The following is a 22,075-nucleotide window of genomic DNA, read 5'->3' as shown; positions in this document are numbered from 1 at the left end:
TGGGAATGCAAAATGGTGCAGCCACTTTGGAAGGCAGCTTGGTGGTTTCCTACAAATCTAAACACACTCTTCCCACATAATCCAGCAATCACACTCCTTAACATTTACCCAAAGTAACTGAAAACTATGTCCACACAAAAACCTGCACAAAGACGTCTATAGCAGCTTCATTTGCAACTGTCAAAACTTGGAAGCAACAGATTTTTTTTTTTTTTTTTTTTTTTTTTTTTTTTTGATGGGGTCTCACTCTGTCACCCAGGCGGGAATGCAGTGGTATGATCTCGACTCACTGCAACCTCCGCCTCCTGGGTTCAAGTGATTCTCATGCCTCAGCCTCCTGAGTAGCTGGGATTACAGGCGTGCGCCACTACACCTGGCTAACTTATGTATTTTTAGCAGAGACAGGGATTTCGCCATGTTGGCCAGGCTGGTCTCGAACTCTTGTTCTCAAGTGATCCACCTGCTCAGCCTCACAAAAGTGCTGGGATTATAGGCATGAGCAACAGTGCCCGGCTGAGATATCCTTTAGTAGGTAAATGGATAAACTTTGATACTTACAAACAATGGAATACTCAGTGCTACAAACAAATGACCCATCAAGCCATGAAAAAACATGAGGGAAACTTAAATGCATCTTACTAAGTCAAAGAAGCCAATCTGTAAAGGCTACACACTATATGATTACACACCCTAAAGTCAACTACAGACTTTGGGTGATAATGATGGCAGTGTAGGTTCATCAACCAGAACAGATGTACCATTCTGGTGGGGATGTTGATAACAGGACAGGCTATGCATGTGTTGGAGAAGATTATATGGGAAATCTTTGTTCCTTCCTCATTATTTTGCTATGAACCTAAAAGTGCTCTAAAAAATAAAGTATTGCCAGGCGCAGTGGCTCACACATGTAATCCCAGCACTTCAGGAGGCCAAGGTGGGTGGATCACTTGAGGTCAGGAGTTCAAGACCAGCCTGGCCAACATGGCAGAACTCTATCTCTACTAAAAATACATAAATTAGGCCAGGCACGGTGGCTCACGCTTGTAATCCCAACACTTTTGGAGGCCGAGGCGGGTGAATCACGAGGTCAAGAGTTCAAGACCAGCCTGACCAACATGGTGAAACTCCATCTCTACTAAAAACACAAAAATTAGCCAGGTGTGGTGGCAGGCCCCTGTAGTCCTAGTTATTCAGGAGGCCAAGGCAGGAGAATTGCTTGAACCCAGGAGATGGAGGTTGCAGCGAGCTGAGATCACGCCACTGCACTCCAGCCTGGGTGACAGAGCAAGATGGCATCTCGGGGAAAAAAAAAAAATACATAAGCTAGCCGGGTGTGGTATATTAGGCCTTGTTTAAATGTACTAAAGTGACTAAAATCCTTTTAAGAAAAATGTAGAATATACCATGTAAGCAGAGAACCCCAATACCCTATGTACAAACACTTTAGGAACATTCCAGCCAAGTCATTGGAAAATGCTACTAATGCTATATTCTATTGTCTTTATTGAATAAACATTTGCAAGCACTGACTCTTCTGAGCACTATACCACTAGGAACTCATGTAATCCTCATAACAATCCCAGAAGGTATTATTATTATTATTATTACTCCCCACTTTATAGTTAAAGAAACTAAGGCACAGAAGTGAAATGTGCACTCAGAAGTTGTGGAGAAAGATTCAAACCCAGGTTGCCCAGCTCCAGGAGGCTATGCCGTGTTCTTCCTCGCAAGTAAACGGCCTCTCTCGTGTTAGCGCTCAGTGTTCACGGCCCTCATTAAGCAAACCACCTTTGGGTCCCTTTTCAATTGTGGTCTGCAAAGTAAGGCACACGCCCTTCATTTCCACTCAGCATGAGGTGTGTGTTGTAGGAGGCCGGGGTTTCTCGTCCTAGGGACAACGGACATCTTGGACCAGATAATTCTTTGTTATGGGGCTGTGCTCTGCATCCCTGGCCCCTCCCCAACTAAAGGCCACCAGCACCCCCACCCTCTGTTGCGACAACCAAATACTGCCCATTGTGCCGGGAGAGCAAAAATAGGCCATCGCCCCAGTCACGCACCACTGGATTCAACCAAGCACAATCAATGATTACAGGGAAAACCAAGATGTTACGTGGTTCTACTATGTTTATGTCTCTGAATAGGGAGAAGCCAAAGGGAAAAGGAAAAATCAAGGAAAGAGAAATAGTAACTGCTTTGAAAAACGAATGACCAGTGACACGAGAAGAAAGGACAAACAATAGAGAAGGCTGTGCAGCAACGGTGGTTTATTCTCAGGTTTGAAAGTCAGGAAAGTAGACACAGTGGGGAAAGGCAAGGGCCGCGGGACACAGCATGGCGCGGAAGAGTCGACAAGAAGACAGGTGACAGGCAGGACTTCCCTCCATGCTCCTCTCTCGGGGACCATCAGAGCCGGGCGGTTACTTACTCTTGTTGTTACCGTTCTCACTGACAAAATCTTCCGCGCCATCGGTGTCATCCTCATCATCCCCGGATGAGATGGCATCTGTATGCAAAAGAACATATTCCATGGATGTGTTTTTTTGCAAAGCAAAAAGGTTACAATTATCTACAACTGAGACCTTCTCCATAGCAAAGTCAACAACCCAGGAACCCTCGCAAAGAGCCTGGGATTGTGTTTAGTTAAGATAGTTTTAATGGCTTAAATTTTCCCTCCATGATGAGAGTTGGTCTATGTTATGATTCTCAATGCTTTCTGTTTGCACGCTATTTAAACAGGTTATAAAATTGGATATACGAGAATTGGATTTCAAGCTTCAAACAGTATTCAAGCCCCTGACAAATTTACCAATTGTGTAGTACCCAAAGACTCTTTTTCCAACACTAACCTTTCAGTATGTGGGTCCCCTTCAAGAAAGAAATTGATCCCTGACAAAACTTAGTACCTGTGTGGCCCTTCTCATCGTCAACTAACATTCTGAAAGCAGAACTTTAAACTCAGCCACAAAGGGGGCCTGTTCTGTCCTGCTCACTGCACAGAATGAAATCAAGGAGAGAAACTCAAACTTTAATAAACGAATCAGAAATCTTGAGTATCCAAATTTCAGTCCTATATTCTAAATGCCAAAGTTGTCAGTGGTACCAAAAAAAGAAAGAAAAAAGCATGTATTTCCTTAAATAAAAGCGTACTATCTTAAGAAAAATGTTACTTTGTGCACAAGAGTTCTGTCATTCTTAATGATTGGCCTTTCTGGTGCACCAGGTCCCAAAGAAGAATTTCAAAAACTATGAAGCTGTGTGCCTGGCATCCAATTAGAGATCTCGCTACTTTTGCACTTGGCCAAAAAAATGTAAATCACATAATGGCTACAGAGAAGAGAGAGCATAGTGCTCACGGGCCAACTCACCTGTGACATTCACCATGAAGTACCAAGTTTCACTGTCTACAGTCCTAGTGGCAGTACAAGCATAGAGGCCGGAGTCTCTAGGCGTGGCGCCCTTTATCTGCAAGTACTCCCCAATAAGCACTGTCCTATTGTTGGGCCCCAAGTGCACCCCATCCTTAGTCCAACTGATCACGGCGGCATCTTTCAACAGGCAGCGCACCTCTAGCGACTCCCCTGGTGCAGCCACGTACACTTCTGGTTGAGAGATTTGGTATTTGGTTGGTGGCTCTGCAGAAAGGTGGGAGAGAGAAGATGGAGACAGATGGGAAGGAGGGAGAGAAGAGAACGTCCAACAAAGGTCAGTGGAGGCTGCTTATTCCCAGGAGAAGCTGTTCTTGCTTTGCAAATGGCCCCAGCAGGCATCCACCTCTCCCCAAGCCCCAGGAAGTCAGGAAGTATCTGGAACAGCAACCAGAGGTATGATACCCCCAGCAAATCTGTCCTGACTTAGTTTCCACATCCTACAGGGCTTTAGAAACAAACCAAACCATAGCATGGAAGGATATTCCACAAGAAAATGTTTAAATTGATTGCCAAAGTGTGCTTGCACCGTAATACCTGCAAAAATCTGTCATTGTGGTATGTTTTATTTGTAAGAATGCCAAGTTTTTCACATTTGTACATTAACCGTGACTGTGTATCACACACACATACACTCTTAATTACTTGTGCTAGACTTGGTACGTTGCCCTAAGGCCAAGCTTCTTAAAATGAAATGTCTCAAACTCAAGGAAAACTAAGGGATCCCCTACAAGATTTTTTGCCACCCAGAGTTTTCATGAGCTCTCAGGTTCAGATCAGTACTTTGCGGGTTTAGAGACCTAACTAATTCTGTGCTGGGTGAGCTGAGATCTGCTGTTTTCCTCAAAATGATAAAAGCCTGGAGGCCTTAACACCAAAACAAAAAGAGCAAAATGCCCAGACAGCTGCAAGGCGGTCTCCACTGCACTTACAGGGGTCCTGAAATGAAGCCGCTGGGCGCTGTGTGCCCCCCATGACAAAGTTTCGTCCCACCCTGCTCACCAACTCCCGCCACATATGTCCCAGGCTTCTGCTGTAGGGACAGTCCTTCCTCCCTCTCTTCCCTGTCATCCACCCTCCAAGGCCCAAATCAAGTAGGGCCCTCTGGGCTGGGGGTCACCTTGCATCAGTCACCCTGGGCGGAAGTGCAGTGACTCCCTCCCCCTCCACCGTACATCTGCCCACTTCACCAGCTCATGGGATGCATCACATTCTCATGAATGCATCCCATCTCCCCGAGGAGACACCAAGACCCTAGAGAAAAGGCGTGGGTCTCATGGTTCTCCGTGCTTCCCGCCACCAGCCCCATCCTGCTTGGCATACACATGGCCATGTCGAACCAGGTCACAGTCCCCAGGTATGCAGCACAGGATGCAACCCACAAGGATCCAACCCACACAACTTCTCCACTGGAGTTGAGGGGAAACCATTGGCGTTTATTAGTAACAGCAGCTGTAGCTGCTGGCTGGAGCGGCCACAAGGGCCCAAGAAGCGGGCTTTCATCCCACCAGTGAGAAGTGTGAATGGGACCCAGAGCTCCAGGCCTAGAAAATGCAAAGCTCCCCAGCACTGAGACAGCAACAAATCAGGGCAGGATCAAAGGCAACTGTTCTGCCTCAACACCCCTCCGAAGGACAAACCTCCCACAGGAGACTGAAATCAAGTCAATCTGTGTTTCAGTCCCACTGTGAAAGGGCCACGTGCATCAAGGACAAGAAATCCCCTCACCACCACCATCGACAGCACACGGGGGGCCCGGGGCTTCCCAAAGGGGCGTCACCAGAGGCATGCAGGCCAAGCCCCAGATGCCAACTAGCGCGTGACCACCAAGAATCACAACAAAAGGAGGAAAACAGAAGCTAAACGTAACATGGACAAACGCACCCCAAAACAAGCAAGGAAAGCCCCGCTGACAGGCAGGTTATGTTTCTAACATTTGTTTTCTCACTCGACAATTATTTACTGCACACCTACTATACACCAAGGCTATTCTGGAAGCTCCGCAGCAAGATGACCCTGCACCTGTGATCGTCCATTATGGTGGGAATGACAGACAACAGATACAAAATCTATAAAAAATACAGTGCCGCTTCTTGCTTAAGCGTTAGGAAGAAGGACACAGCAAGATACAGGCACGTGCACACAGCAGTGGCAGGGGAGGGCTGGTCCCTTGGCGGGAGGTGGCAGGTGATGGCCCGCGGGCCAAGCCAGCCACAGCTTGTTTTTGTAAACAAAGCTTTATTGGAACACGGCCATGCCCATACCTTACACTCTGGCACTGCTTTTGTGTGTTACAAGGGCAGAGTTCAGTCGTTGCAACAGAGACCCTGTGGTCTGCAAGCCCTATAATGTTTGCCGTCTTGCCCTTACAAAATGTGTTTCAATCCCTGTTGTATAAGACGATCAGAGAGACTTCTCTTAAGAACAGGCATTTGAGCTGAGAAGTGAAGGACAAAGCAAAGTTTAAAAGATGCTGGGAACTTAGTCTGAAGGCTCTTAGAGCAGGTCTCTCAAGGCTGCTTAAGTCAAAATGCAGCTGAATTGAGTGACTAATAGAAATACTTTCAACTATGGAGACCAAACAGAAAAAAGAAAGGAAGAGAAATATGAGAAGGAGAAGAGGGCAAGGATTCAGTCTGGCCCCAAATCTCAGCCCATCTCCCACTCCCAACATCCTAGAGTCACAGATTCACTCAACATGAGAACTGAAGGGGCCCCAAACACTGTTGGTCCAACCCCTTTGACAGCTGGCTAAGGCAAGGACCAGATGTCCTTTGAGTCCCAGGTCTCCAACAACTCACTGCTGAAACAGCACCCACCATGTTAGAATGAATTTACATTGGATTAGTCTGGGTCATAAAATGATCAATGTCTATTATGACAATGTCACATGATCAGCAAGTCACCAGGAATGTTATGGAATGTACTTTCCTCTCAGCCAGAACTGGTCACCAGGGCAGCCGCTGAGCAGAAGTAACAAAGCTTCCCTCCCTTATAGGGGAGGCACCTGGGACCCACACACCAATCTGCTCCATCCTGACCCTCAGATAAGGTGCAACCATGTCCCTGTGTCACGCAGTGGAATGCTCTAAGACTGCGGGGGGGGGGGGGGGGAGATAAGCAAGGTATTTGCAATTGTGATGCAGAAAAAATCTCTCTCCCGGCAAAGGAGGAGTTATGATGTATGATTTCCTGTTTTTAAAGGAAAGTGTTTTCACTGAGAACCCTTTACTTCACCTAAAATCAGTAAACCCCAAAATCTTGCTGAAACTGAGGGTATCTGAGCTGCTGGACTACCACCTGCTGTTCTAGAAGGAAGAACAGGGGACAGCAAGGACCTATGTCTTATTCGGAGCTGGACACAGGAGATGCCTGGTGAAGGGTGCTGCCCTGGACGAGAAAAGGATGAAGCCCTGAGTTCCCACGCCTCTCCGTTCCTACTTAACCTCTTGGCCTGGCATTCCCCATCTATTGCAAGGTAAGAGTACCCAAATACTGGTTTATTATTGGTAAGATTCCAATGAGCCAACGAAGACATACCTGGTTATCAACTACAACGTGTTGGGCTAAGGACTGCCACTATTCACTGTTCTTCTTCAAGGCAGAACATGCTTGTCATAATTTTTTAAGCACCACAGTTTTCAGAGGATAATCACAGAACATTTGGGTCTCTCTCTCTCTTTCTTTGACGGAGTCTTGCTCTGTCACCCACACTGGAATCCAGTGGTACGATCTCGGCTCGCCACAACCTCCACCTCCCAAGTTCAAGTGATTCTACTGCCTCAGCCTCCCAAGTAGCTGGGATTACAGGTGTGCACCACCACACCCAGCTACTTCTTTGTATTTTTATTAGAGACAGGGTTTACCATATTGGCCATGGTGGTCTTGAACTCCTGACCTTGTGATCCGCCCGCCTTGGCCTCCCAAAGTGCTGGGATTACAGGCGTGAGCCACTGCGCCCAGCCGGAACACTTGGATTGCTATCTCCAGGTACAAAGTGATTTTACAGGAGTCCCATCTCAATGGACAGTTAAGATGACTTGATGTACTAAAACTGCTTTTTATCCCAGTAAAACCAGATCAAAATTGTCATCTAGATATCCAAGTTTCAAGGACAGAAAAATATCACCCCCTAAAATACACCAATGAGATAATGATGTTTATCCATAAAACTCAAGCCATCCTGTCTTCAAAGTCTCAAACCAGTAACTGCTGTCTTCGTAAACTGAGAAAGCAAGGACTCCTCCCTCCACTCCTTCAGTGGTCATTTCACAAAGGGCCCATCTGGGGATCAGCAGTGCCTTTAGTAAACATGCCAGTGATATCCCTGGGTATCCCAGAAGACTCTGCAAGCACATGTTAGGGAGAATGAATGAATAAACACAAAAGAAAGAGAGAAAGAGGTTGGGGAGAAGCAATAAAAAGAGGAGGATGTAAGTAAGAAGAGAGGCAGGGATGGGGTGGGGCCATATGCTGGGGAGGGGCCAAATGCCACACTGGTAGCCTCCCAGGCCACCCAGTGGCCCCCAAGCCCAGCCTGCAGCATACACGGCACATATCAAAGAGAACGCTGGCCGAGAACACAAGCCCCTAACAGCTGGCTCAGTGGAAGGAGCTCTGTCCCTGCCTGTGTCCTTGGGTCCAATTGCCGTCCTCAGGACTTGGCTTCTCTTCTGGGTCTGAATGCTGCAGGTGACCTGAGCTGCTGCCCACTCCCTGCAAACATGCACTCCCCGAGCCCTCCATGTCCCTCCCCACAGTTGTACTGACCTGGCCCCAGGCTGTGCGGAGCCAGGACAATCAGCGAATCGCCTCTGTGCCTGCACGCGCAAAGGGGCCTCCCTAACTCTGGTCACCCCCCATGGATGGACCACCTCTCCCCGACTCCACCAGGCTGCACAGCCTGCTCTGTGAAAGAGCAAAGAATCTCCCCAGGAAATGTACATAACTCCTTTTATAGTCATGTGAACACTTCCTGGATTTGCTTTTTCCCATTGCTGTGGCATACTTTTCACCTTTCCTGTGAGAATCCACCAGGGGTGGATCCACAGCCCAACATCCCCCTCATCTCCTGCCAAAAGGCAGCGGGGAGAAGGTTCCAGAAGCTGCTTTGCTACGCACAAATGCTCTTTCAGAGGCTTCCACAGACAGAAAATATGTTTCCATGTATTTTTCACAATATGAATTAAAATTTGAAAAGAAGCAAGCCAGCTTCACAGTAGTGTTGGACATTCTTTGTCACTGTTTCCTAAAATTGGTAAACAAACAAGGCACCAACTCTCCTTCCTGGGACACAGCTCAACACGCATTTCTACTGCCATGGCCATGCTACCGTAGCCCTGCTGCATAAGGCTCAGTTGCATCCATGTGAATTTTCTCCCATAAGTTTCAAATACTTGGGAAGTACCAGCAGCATGTTAGCAAGCAGCTTGTTTTTTGAGATGCAGTCTCACTCTCTCACCCCCAGGCTGGAGTGCAATGGTGTGATCTCGGCTCACTGCAACCTCCGCCTCTTGGGTTCAAGCGATTCTCCTGCCTCAGCCTCTGGAGTAGCTGGGATTAGAAGTGCACCCCACCACGCCTGGCTAATTTTCTTTTTTTTTTTTTTTGTATTTTAGTAGAGACGGGGTTTTACTGTGTTGGCCAGGCTGGTCTCAAACTTCTGAGCTCAGGCAATCCATCCGCCTCGGCCTCCCAAAGTGCTAGGATTACAGGTGTGAACCACTGCACCCGGCTACAAGCAGCTTCTTTTAAAAAAATTAACCGGCTGGGCATGCTGGCTCACTCTTGTAATCCCAGCACTTTGGGAGGCCGAGGTGGGCAGATCACCTGAGGTCAGGAGTTCAAGACCAGCCTGGTCAACATGGAGAAACCCCATCTCTACTAAAAATGCAAAATTAGCCAGGTATGGTGGTGCATGCCTGTAATCCCAGTTACTTGGGAGGCTAAGGCAGAAGAATCGCTTGAACCTGGGAGGCGGAGGTTGCGGTGAGGTGAGATCGCGCCATTGCACTCCAGTCTGGGCAACAAGAGCAAAACTCCATCTCAAAAAAAAAAAAAAAAAAAACGTTTTGATACTTCAAAAAAGAGAGAGACAGGTACTTGTACAACTAATCAAAAAATAAATGGGCCAGGCACAGTAGGTCATGCCTACAATCCCAGCACTTTGGGAGGTCGAGGTGGGAGAATCACTTGAGGTCAGGAGTTCAAGACCAGCCTAGGGAACATAGTAAGATCCTTTCTCTACAAAAAAATAAAAAAAAAAAAAAAAAAAAAACATAGGCAGGAATGGTGATAAACATCTGTAGTCCCAGCTACTCAGGAGGCTGAGGTAAGAGGCTCGTTTGAGCCCCAGAGGCTGCACTGAGCTATGATCATACCACTACATTCCTGCCTAGGTGACACAGCGAGACGAGAACCTGTCTCTAAAAATAAATAAATAAATAGGCCAGGCATGGTGGCTCGTGCCTGTAAATTCAGCACTTTGGGAGGCCAAAGCGGGTGGATCACCTGAGGTCAGGAGTTCAAAACCAGCTTGACCAACAAGGTGAAACCCATCTCTATTAAACATAAAAAATTAGCTGGGCGTGGTGGCGTGTGCCTGTAATCTCAGCTATTTGGGAGGCTGAGGCAGGAGAATCGCTTGAACCCGGGAGGTGGAGGTTGCAGTGAGCCGAGACTGTGCCATTGCACTCCAGCCTGGGCAACATGAGTGAAACTCTGTCTCAAACAAACAAACAAATAAATAAATAGTATGAATAACAACAGGCTTCGGCACATAGCCTGTGAGTAATTCCTGCCTTGAACTGGCCTCCTTCCTTCCCTAAGAAAACCATCCTGTTATTCCTTGGGAACTCATAGGACCTCTGACTGGGGCGAGAAAGAAACTGAGGCAGGAGCTGCCTGACTCTCCGAGCCCCTCAGTAGATCATGGTAGAGGTCATGACCTCTCCATGTGACATCAAACAGATTGCCACTAGCAACAAGCTGCATGAATTTCCCGCTCTATAAGTAAACAAGAGAGAAAAAAATCCTCGCTGTATGTGAGGATAGCCCCAGGAGGGGGAAATCTTGTAAAAGTCAAAAAAGGCTGTGACTTATGTGACTTCACTGCACACATCCAGCTGGACTTCTCGCCCATCTCAGCGGGAGGGTTGTCTTGAGACAGTTGAAACAGCGAAAGGGTTTGGAAACGGTAAGCTATTTCAGGTAACACTTGACGTTGCCAAACCAGCGATAGCAGCACTTCAGACTGTCACTTTTTATAATGTTTGCCTATAAACTTTTCCCGTGTGGTTTTTGAAATGGCGCCCAAATGCAAACAGAGAACAGATGGGAAACCTGAGTCTTGCCCCGTCCAATCACTTCATGGAGAACGGATGACAGATTTAAACTGTTACGGAAGAAAAAAGCAGTTTCTACCAACGGCATAGCTCACACTCCATTACTTTTCACACATTAAGCCTTTTCCCGGGTTTCCCACGGATGGTGTCTTTTCCGACATCTAGATCATCCTAGTTCCAAGGATGTGGTGGGGTCGCCCTGGAACACATCCCGCTGAGGTTTCTCCCTCCTCCAAAGTCAGAGGTGTCCAATCTCTAAACACATTCCTCCAGGAGGAAGAAAGGGAGACAGAGAGAAATCCCTGAACAGACTCCTCTGGAAGAGAGAGAAGGAAGAAAGAGAAGGAGAGGGAGGAAAAGGAGAAGAGAGATGGAGAGAAGGAAAAGGAAGGGAGAGAAACGGAGGGAGGGAGAGGAAAGAAGAGGAAGAAAGAGAGGGGAAGGGGAGAGGAGAAAGAGGGAGGGGGCAGAGAGAAGAGGCAGGTTAGGAGCACACCGCCAGGAGGCCTGTGCTGTCAGGGTTGTGGGCTGCAGGAAGAAACCCGTTCTTACCTGGAAGCACAGCTGGGACTCCCACAAGCACTGTAACAGGAGCGCTGGGGGAAGGGTAGTAAAACGGCCTTGGGTTTCTGCTGCCCTCCCACACCTCCTGCCACCTTGTACAGGGTTAATGTCATGGCTGTAGGGCTGCCAGTGTCTCTACGGAGGAAACAGAGTCCGGCTACAAATGTCACTACATAGTCACCGCACACAAAGCACATGACAAGTAAGTGGCCGCCACCGTCCTCCCTGTTCCAGTAGCCCCCACCGGCCCTCTTAGTCTGGAAGATGTCCTATAGTGGCCACGCCCTGTCCCAGTAAGAAGTCTTAACTGGTCAATACCCAATTCTCTGTCCATAGGAACAGAGGAGAGATTTCTGCAAGATAGGAATTCTGGAAGAGCCCAGCCCCCTCTTTCCTATGGCACAATCTGGGTCTTACTGGCATCAGAACTCATCAGCAGAAAGAAATAAAGGAAATGGAGGCCAGGCATGGTGGCTCATGTCTGTAATCCCAGCACTTTGGGAGGCCCAAGCAGGCAGATCACTTGAGGTCAGGAGTTCAAGACCGGCCAGGCCAACATGATGAAACCCGGTCTCTACTCAAAACACAAAAATTAGCCAGGCATGCTGCCGTGCCTGTAGTCCCAGCTACTCAGGAAGCTGAGGCAGGAGAATAGCTTGAACCCAGGAGGCGGGGGTTGCAGTGAGCCCAGACCACTGCACTCCAGCCTGGGTGAGAGAACTAGACTCCATCTAAAAAAAAATAAAAAAAATTAAAATTAAAATAAAAAAATAAAGGCAATGGAGTCCCACCAATGAAGTCAGAACCAATCACCTTTGCATGTCCTGCCATGAGGGCCGTGCACACAGCAACAAAGACAGCCTGCTGCAGCCCAGACATCCTCAAAGCCTCCCCTCTACATGAACTGACTTGCAAGAAGACCAAATTCCTCACATCAAACAGAGACCTTATAAGGCATAGGTACTAGGTGCTCTTTAAGGGGGCAAGGAAGGGACAAATACTCTGCACAATATAAAGATGAAAGTTCTCTACCTCAAGAAATACTGCCAACATAAAAATGGAGAACAAAAAGAAGTCAAAGCAACAAATAACAGATAAGCAGGCAGGCTGAAAGGGTGCAGTCCTCTCTTTCTAACCAGTTGTCAGGTGTCTCGCAGACACGAGTCCTGATTCTCCCTGGTCTCTAACAACAGCTAACAGCCGCCTCTGCAGCAGTAGCTGGATTTCTCCAGAAACTCCAGACTGGCTCACATTCCTGGTGATCAGATGGGATCATGGCTAATGTTTCCAATATGGTAACCATTAAAAATTATATATTTAGGCACACCCCTCACATCATTTAAGTCTGCCTTTGAGAAACATGCTGGATGGCTCTTCACGTTTAAAAGAAATTAAGTTGTTGCCCACGAGAAAATAAAAATGCACAGAGTAAAGAGTCTGAGAATGTACTCCCTGAAGAGTGAGTCACACGTGTCTCCCAATGTCCCCACCCAAAGCGGAAGTCGGCACTCCCTGTTTTGTCAGTATCCCTCTCATTTTTGATCTGATGTTTTCAGCTATTCATGATAGCGTTCTCCAAAAAGAGATACACAGAGGGAAGGTTTTCTCCCTGGTCCCAATACGTGTATTAAACTCATATTTCATGAGCGAAAAATTTCCAACGTACCACTAAGACGCAGGCATTGAATCAGTACTGTGTGCATAAACTCCCAGATATGGGCAGCTTTGCTTGTGTAAGAACTTCAAAACTGAGTCCTGGCCGAGCGTGGTGGCTCACACCTGTAATCCCAGCACTTTGGCAGGCCCCGGTGGGTGGATCACCTGAGGTCAGTAGTTCAAGACCAGACTGGCCAACATGGTGAAACCCCATCTCTACTAAAAATACAAAAATTAGCCGGGCGTGGTGGCAGGCACCTGTAATCCCAGCTACTCAGGAGAATCACTTGAACCTGGGAGGTGGAGGTTGCGGTGAGCCGAGATCGCGCCACTGCGCTCCGGCCTGGGTGACAGAGCGAGACTTCGTCTCAAAAAAAATAAAAATAAAAATAATTTTAAAAAATAAAAGGTCAGGTGCAGTGGCTCATGCCTGTAATCCCAGCACTTTGGGAGGCCGAGGAGGGTGGATTACCTGAGGTCAGGAGTTCGAGATCAGCCTGACCAACATGGAGAAACCCCGTCTCTACTAAAAATACAAAATTAGCCAGGTGTGGTGGCAGGTGCCTGTAATCCCAGCTACTTAGGAGGCTGAGGCAGGAGAATCACTTGAACCTGGGAGGCAGAGGTTGCGGTGAGCCGAGATCACGCCATTGCACTCCAACCTGGGCAATAAGAGCAAAACGCCGTCTCAAAAAATAAATAAATAAATAATAAATTGACTCTTTTGTTCAGAAAGCATTTCCCAAAGAGACCAGCCATTAGATCATATAGCACACAGGAAATAGATACTTGTGCTACAAGTTATGTTGAAGCCCTGCATGTCCCAGCTTGGATGTACCATGAGGAGTCTGTGTGCCTGGCTGCCTGGCCAGCTCAGCCTAAGCCTCCTACCTTCTGAAAATACACTTGCTAGACACAGCAGACAAAGCTGGGACATCTTCAGCCCTTCAGGGCTTCCTGGAGCACACTGTTCTAGGAAAAACCCTTTCATCAAAAGGCATGTGGGGGGCTCACAAGGAGGTGAAGGAGTGAATAGGATGTGCCTGGCCTTTGATGACACAATCTTAGGGTGAAGAGTGGCTCTACAGAGATGTCACTCTGTAAAATGAATGCATTGTGATCTCCAGTCCTGAAACTGAACCCTCTGGTCCTAAAACGCTTCCATCCCCTGAGTCCTAATGACAGTGCTCAGGCAGAGGCAGCTCTCTTCATCTTACAAAGGAGCAAAGCACCTGTCTTAACAGACAGCTATACCCCAAGCTTCTCATGGTCCCTTAGCATTAAGGCTATGGCCTCATTTTTGTCCCTTCTCTGCTGACTCTTCAGAAAAGGCTGGGGGTGTTAAAGGTATAGACCAAGGCCAGGAATCGTGGTTCATGCCTGTAATCCCAGAACTTTGGGAAGCCGAGGCAGATGGATCATTTGAGGTCAGGAGTTCGAGACCAGCCTGGCCAACATGGTTCTGAAACCCCATCTCTACTAAAAAATACAAAAATTATCTGGGCACGGTGGCAGGCGCCTATAGTCCCAGCTACTCGGGAGGCTGAGGCTGGAGAATATCACTTGAACCAAGGAGGCGGAAGTCGCAGTGAGCCAAGATCGCGCCAGTGCACTCCAGCCTGGATGACAGAGCAAGACTTCATCTCAAAAAAATAAATAAATAAATAAAATAAAATAAAACAAAATATATATATAGAGAGAGAGAGACCAAACAGACCTGTCACTGACACCGAGACTCTGCCATTTACAAATCGTGTGACCTTGAGGCAAGTCCTCAGAGCAGGAAGAATAATAAATGAGATAGGACACAGAAGGCACCCAGCACAATGCCTGGCACTTACACATCCGCCATCAGAAAGACCTTCCGGCTGAAATCCTCACTCCTCCACTAAGCAGGAAAAAAAGCAAAGCTGCCTAGCCAGGTCTTCTCAGTGTGGAAGGTCAGAAAGTGAGAGAGGAGGGGGCAGGGCTCCTGTTCTATTTCTCAATCCCTAACACAGAATTGGGGGTTAATTACCTTCAGTTAGCATTCTGCTTCCTGCTGGTGCGTGCACGTGTGCATGTGTTCCTACGGACAGGAACATGTCAAGGCAGTCTTCTCGCCTTTCTAAGAAACTTCTCCTTCCCTACCACCCCTCCTGTATCCACGGATATGCCCAGAGTTCCACCTCTGGTTCTTCTGGTCCTTTCCCTGCATTCCAGTCTCCTGGGCACCTGTGGCTTTTCCCACCTCCTCCCCACAGATGCCACTCAAGTCCCTGCTTGTAGGTTCATATTTCCACCTGCCCAGGGGGAGGAAACACATAACCTGGATGTCTGCAGAGGTCGCATCCAAAACAAGCAAGTGACCTTCAACCTCCTCCTCCTCCACCAGCCTCTTCTCTTACACGATGAAGGGAGTCACACCACTGAACTGCCACGCAAGCTCCAAGTCGGCCCTGAAGCCCCTCTTTTCCTCTGGCCCCTCCTCTGATCAGTCCCGACAACCCTTCGCCTATTAAGCCTATCCCTGATAGAAAGCTCAGCTCTGAAAGAAAGTACGGGCAAAAAACCGCATCCCACAGGCCTCCTCCAGCCCTCCACAAGACCTCTGCAATGCGCCTAACCCATCACCCATGGTGCGCCCCTTGTAGCCACTACAGACCCCCAGAGGAATCTTCTGAAAAGCACATGATCTCTACTTCAGACCGCTCCAAAGTCAGAGAGAATAAAACCCAAAGAACATTACACGCATTGAGGCTTGGTTGCTCCAAGCCCCATATCCCCCTCTCTCTGACACTCTGGCTTGCCTGTCCACGTGGGTACTCTTCCCTCTATCTATGAGCCCAGCCTGCTATGCTGCCTGGCAGGCTCCTATTCAGCTCAGTTCCAATAGCTCCTCTGTGAAAATCCCGATTCCCATTAAGACACTGCACTGCTCCCATCTCATCCTGTTCATCCTCTAGCACATGCACAGCCAAAGACAATCTGCGTCCCCAACCCACTCCATCCAAAAGATGTACAGAGAGGGACTGGAGCAGGGATCAACGCAATGTTTCTCAGACTTTACTGTGCATAAAACCATGTGGCCAATTTAAGACAGCTTCCTCATTCCCACTTCCAAAGATTCTGGGTCGGCCAGGCGCTGTGGCTCACACCTGTAATCCCAGCACTTTGGGAGGCCGAGACGAGTGTGTCACTTGAGGCCAGGAGTTAGAGACCAGCCTGGCCAACGTGGTGAAACTCTGTCTCTACTAAAAATGCAAAAATTAGCCAGGCCTGGTGGCGGGAGCCTATAATCCCAGCTACTCGGGAGGCTGAGGCAAGAGAATCACTCGAACTTCAGAGGCAGAGGTTGCAGTGAGCCGAGATTGTGCCATTGCACTCCAGCCTGGGAAACAAGAACAAAACTCCGTCTCAAAAGGAAAAAAAAACAAAACAAAAAACAAAACAAAATATTCTGGGTCAGTAGGCCTGGGGGTGGCGACTGACATTCTTTATTTCCCACAGGTGAGGCCTGATCCTGCTGGTCCAAGACCCACACTGCAAGAAGTTCAGCTCCTGTGTCCAGGGATGAGAGTTTGAGACCTGCCTCTGCCGGTAGTGAACGTGTCGGCTTGGACACCCTCACATCGCTGAGCCTCAGAGTCATGCTTTAGAGAAGAGAAAAACATCTCCAGGGCTGCCTGCTGCAGGGCAAGGTCACCACAAGGACACAATCAAAGGCTGCCTAGGAAGGCCTCTGTATACTTAAAGAGAGGGGCACGTCTGAGAGCAAGCACTCCTCATCCTGGCGGGTGTGGGGTCGGCGGGGGGGGGGGTCCCCATCCTGCAACTCAGCTCTGGCCAGGAGGGCACTCTTGGGTTCCTGTTTACCAGGCATAGCTGATACTAACTGGCCGGCAGATTGCTTTTTGCAACCATGTGAGCGCCTCCATTCGCATTCCTCTGACTTCAAAACAGCTTTTCTTTCAAGTAAACAAGTAGGTCTCATCATATACAGGTTACCTAAGTGAGGATTTCTGGAATGTTCCTAAATGAAACTAAACATCTGAAGATTTTGTGAGATTCACTATTATAAACACCCATGTATGGTGCCTGTTTAATTTACAAAGAGGCCTGTGGCTTCTTAAAATACCTTCTACTATTCATCCATCCAACACATCTGAGAGTAGCTGATATTTGTGTGTGGGGCACAGTAACACACCACAGCACTCCCTTGAGATGAGAACCCCAGCAGGGCTCAGGAGCCAGATAACTTACCCCAGCCCCACGGCATGCCGGGAATAACCCTGCAAACACCAAACGATGGGGAAGAGTCCCCACAGCTGTGCCTCAGGCAGTCCACAGAGCTAAGGGCCTGCGTTACTGCGAGCTGGGGCGGCTGGCCTGCATTCCAGAAAGCATACCCTAAAGCCTGACTGCATTCCAGGAGCAGGTTTGCAGGGACAGTCACCTTGCCACACTTACTGCTACCTGTGGCTCCTAGAAGCTGCTGCTGGGACAAGCTCACCTCCCTGGTATTGATGTAAACATTCAATAAATGGTGCATACTCCAGTGGATACATTTGCCCCGTATGGGCCCTGAAAGGTCAGATCGATGTCCAAATCCCGTGTGACATTTTCCCCAAGCAGGCCCTCCCACACCAAGCACTTTCTGAATAAAGAAATACTTTTAAAGTGGCCAAGGCTACAAAAGAAAAGGGAAGGTTAAGAGTTATTCAAGAGGGCAAGGCTGCCTCCTGCTTTCTCAACTCAGGGCCTTCTGGGGGTACTGTTCGGCAAGCTGATTTAAAGGGCTGGGCCTTTCTTCGCTCAGCAGGACCTCGGTTCCAACACTCCTTCAGAGGCTGCAGATGTGTCCCCGGCCTGATCCCCTCAGCAGCATCCCAGCCATTTGCAAATGAAGCGGCAGCAGCTGGAGACTGGGAAACAGATGGTCTTCCTCATTTGAATGGGTTTGATCGGGCTGCTTGAGGCTCAGCAAGTTCAGGCCTGGCCAGCATCGAAATCCGTGCAGAGGCCTGAAGGCACAGAGCTGTGGCCCAGGGAGCCCGCAGCAAGCAACTGAATGGGAATGACCTGGTAGAGAGGTTCCCCGTGCTGCCTTCAGGTGGAAGGGACACGATCCCAGCTAGTTTTGCACCGCAGGACCCAAGGAAGGCAGGTCGGAGCCACAGGGATCACTTTTCTCCTGTGTTTTGCAGAGGAAAGAAAAACTCTCCCTGGGGAATCCTGAGCCGGAGGACTGAAACCCACATTAATTCAGGACATTCCACGTTAAGCGCCGGCGCCACCACAGTTAACCTTTCTTCCCTGCTCCAAACCGCATATTTGCATAGAGGTAAAAGCTTCAAGAAAACAAACAAACAAACTTTGAAGAGTCACTACTTCTCACAACTCTCCAAAGCAGCATTCGGAGGGAAGCTTTAGATCTCAGAAGGGCTGTGCGCGGCTCCCACAAACGTAGGCTTCCTGGGACAGGGCGTCCCCCGGGCAAGGCACCTGGGAGGAGGCAGACTCACCATCCTGCCCACACCTGACCTGACTCCCCTGGCCACCCTCCGGCCATCTCTCTGCCTCCACATTGGCCTGGCAAGAAACTCTGCCAATTAGAGGTAGTAACAGAAAAGAGATAGGAAGCAGGCTGAAATGACCCACTCAAGTGGAGGCTGCCGGGATGCCCCTGACCCGTCTCCTCACTCGCCACACCTTCAAGGGCAAGCACCTACTAGGAGGGGAGAAGGAGGGCCTCTGAGCCCAGCTGCACACATTCACTCAGCAGCCTCTGCTCTGCCTCCATCAACATCAACAGGTGAAGCCAGCAAGGGACAGCAGAGAGGCTAGGCCCTGGACAATCACCTCACTGGACAAGGGGTCAACCTAGCAATGCATCTAGCAGGCAAGGTGGCTGGTACTGATAAGGGTCAACCTTGCAATGCAGGTGGGTTTGCTGGGGAATCCAGGTGGGTGCCACCTCCTTAAGGAGAAGCCCAGCCTCAGGTGTGGTGGCTAATACATGTGATCCCAGCGCTCTGGGAGGCCAAAGTGGGAGGATTGCTTGAGCCCAGGAGTTCTAGACCAGGCTGGACAACAAGTGAGAACCCATCTCTACCAAAAAAAAAAAAAGAAAGAAAAAAAAGAAAAATCAACCTGTGCCTGTAGTCCCAGCTACTCAGAAGGCTGAGGTGGGAAGACTGCTTGAGCCCAGGAGGTCCAGGATGCAATGAGCCATGATTGCGCCACTGAACTCCAGCTTGGGTGACAAAGTGAGACCCTGTATTAAAAAAAAAAAAAGGAAGAAAGAAAAAAGAAAAAAAGCAGCAGCAGCTTTCTAGTCCCAGTCCCTGGAAACTACTAAACATGGGGCACATGCCTCTGGCCCATGATTTTCCTTCACAGGATCTTCGCCTTTGATTGGACCTAGCCCTTCATTTTTTATTTTTGTTTATTTATTTTTATTTTATTTTATTTATTTATTTTTGAGACGGAGTCTCACCCTGTCGCCCAGGCTAGAGTGCAATGGCGTGATCTCAGCTCACTGCAACCTCTGCCTCCCAAATTCAAACAATTCTCCTGCCTCAGCCCCCCAAGTACCTGGGACTACAGGTGTCTGCCACCACGCCCGGCTAGTTTTTGTATTTTTAGTAAAGACCAGGTTTCACCATGTTGGCCAGGCTAGTCTCGAACTCCTGACCTCATGATCCACCCACCTCGGCCCCCTAAAGTGCTGGGATTACAGGCATGAGCCACCGGCGCCTGGCCCTAGCCCTTCATTTTTGCAATTATTTGACAAGAGCCTGTCTCCCCGACTCAACTGTTTATTGCTTGCTATTCTATCCCCACAGAACCTGGCACATAGTAGGTCTCAAAAATTATTTGGGGAACAAATGGATGAAAAAACTCAAAGAAACCACAGCAATTACCCTGCAATCTAAAAATCATGTTTATACCATCTGGCCTCTGCCAAGCTCTGAAAGTTGTCATCGCATGGGGAGTCGCAAATTTAAGAGGGAAATTTGTAGCATCTCCTAGTCGAGAACTCTACAGCCAGGCGTGGTGGTTCACACCTGTAATCCCAGCACTTTGGGAGGCTGAGGTGGGTGGATCACCTGAGGTCAAGAGTTCAAGACCAGCCTGACCAACACGGTGAAACCCCGTCTCTACTAAAAATACAATTAGCCAGGTGTGGTGATGCACATCTGTAATCCCAGCTACTCTAGACGCTGGGGCAGGAGAATCGCTTGAACCCACGAAGCAGAGGTTGCAGTGAACCAAGATCGCGCCACTGCACTCCAGCCTGGGTGACACAGCAAGAGACTCTGTCTCACAAAAGAAAAAGAAAAAAAAAGGAATTCTACAACTTTCCTCCAAAACTCAACTCCCACTCTGAAATGCCTGGGACCCCTGAGTGTTCTGCAATCGTTGTACAAGTAGCCAAGAACAAAGTTCAGCTGGCTAAACCAGCCTCGATTCACCTCCACATTAGCTGGTACTAGAGTTCACTTTTTATTTTTAATACCAAACTGATCTTTGCTTGCTTTAAAAATGGGCTCCATTTCCTGGCCTCTTTTTTTCCCCTAAGGACACCCTTCCTGGCCAAGACTGGAGGAAGAGTAGGTGTTTCTGCTTTTGGCCTTTTCATTCTTGGAATTTTTTCTTTTTTGGCTTTCTTAGTCTCTGCTCCTAATCCCTGCAGAAAAGTGACATTAGAAGGGTGGGGTAGGCCTTGGTGCTTGTTTCCATGACCACAGGTTGTGGGAGTCCCGGGTACAGGGGTCTGTCTATGCAGGTAGGCCTTGACTTCCTACCCAATCGTAAATCAGAAATTCTGGGAAGAAAAGCTTGACATAATATCAAAGTGGCAACAGCTGAGGGTTAGCAGGTACTAGGACAAACCAGCAGAGACATACAGGACAAGGAATAACTGGGGACAGCCCGCTCTGCTGAGATGGGTCACGCGTCAATGGGCAACAGAGGCCAGCCCTTCTTGTTCTGGACTCCTACGGTGTGGTGCAGCCTGGACCACCAACTGGGACCCAGTCTCCCATTGGTCTGCTTGGCAGCAGTCAGAGTTCACCCCTTTCCAATAAGCCACCTGCCACCAGAAGCCATTCTAGAAGAATCACAAAGTATAATTATTAAACATTTTTATTGCCTGGAATTTTTCTTCAAATGACTTTAGGAGAATTCGGTATAGATGTGTGAGAAGGAAACAGAATCAACCAGCAGTGTCCCTAACAGGTTTAACAGTCAAATGACAGATTTAGGAAAGAATGAGGGGTCACCACATTCTCCAGCAAAAAAAAAAAAAAAACCCTCCTGCTCAGGAAGGAGAAGGGAAATTTTTCTTACACCAACACATTCACCCAAAGACCTGGGCCCTCACTCACTAATGATGAGGTCCTGGAGGAGTCACTTGATCCCCAAAATCTCAGTTACCTTGTCCATAAAATGAGAACAGGAATACCCAAGATGTTCTGGGTTATTAAGATGGGAGGTAATATATGTTAAAGTACCTAGCACAGAGTCCAACCATGACAGGCACTCAATAAATGGTAGCCAGTTATCATCATCACCACCATCATCATCATCTCAAGGAATGGGCTAAAAAAACACCACCTCATCCATACTGCCCCCACTTCATAGTCTGTCCTACCAAGTAACCTCCATAGGGGTATCACGTGCAAATGCTTGTTCGGCTCCTCTCCGCTTCAGTACTTTGGGTCCCATCACAATTTCCTTAAGCTCCCTTCCATGCCGATGAAAATCTCATCTAGGAGTGTTCAGGAGAGGTCACTACAGGTAAACATGGCAAGGATGACCATAACATGTTATGGCGCTCCCCTCTCCAGCCTGGCCAAAAGCAGAACATACCACACCGCACCCCACCCCAACTGATCCCATAACCTCTCTCCACACCACACCCCACCCCAACCAATCCCATAACCCCTCTCCACACCGCACCCCCACCAACCGATCCCATAACGCCTCTCCATCCCATACCCCACCCCAACCGATCCCATAACCCCTCTCCATCCTACACCCCCACCAACCGATCCCATAACCCCTCTCCACACCGCACCCCCACCAACCGATCCCATA

General features: G+C 48.5%; 1 protein-coding gene across 11 annotated transcripts in view; it reads right to left on the bottom strand.

Moving 5' to 3' along the window:
• The window catches only part of FGFR2 (fibroblast growth factor receptor 2), a 120,502-nt gene that overhangs the window by 83,610 nt on the left and 14,817 nt on the right, over nucleotides 1-22,075 (bottom strand). For 5 of the 11 annotated variants that reach the window (XM_023224369.2, XM_023224373.2, XM_023224372.1 and 2 more), the window contains 2 exons: nucleotides 3,369-3,635; nucleotides 2,429-2,506 (listed from right to left, as the gene is read on the bottom strand). The exons of 3 other annotated variants lie outside the window; for them this stretch is intronic. In XM_023224369.2, coding sequence (XP_023080137.1) covers nucleotides 2,429-2,506; nucleotides 3,369-3,635 — 345 coding nt within the window. The remainder of the gene's footprint in view (nucleotides 1-2,428; nucleotides 2,507-3,368; nucleotides 3,636-22,075) is intronic. 3 more of the 11 variants (XM_023224376.1, XM_023224377.1, XM_023224378.1) reach the window with 1 other exon arrangement.

Source organism: Piliocolobus tephrosceles, chromosome 9 (assembly GCF_002776525.5).
Source record: "Piliocolobus tephrosceles isolate RC106 chromosome 9, ASM277652v3, whole genome shotgun sequence".
In the NCBI taxonomy this organism is placed as follows: Eukaryota; Metazoa; Chordata; class Mammalia; order Primates; family Cercopithecidae; genus Piliocolobus; species Piliocolobus tephrosceles.
This window is presented reverse-complemented; position numbering and strand designations above follow the sequence as displayed.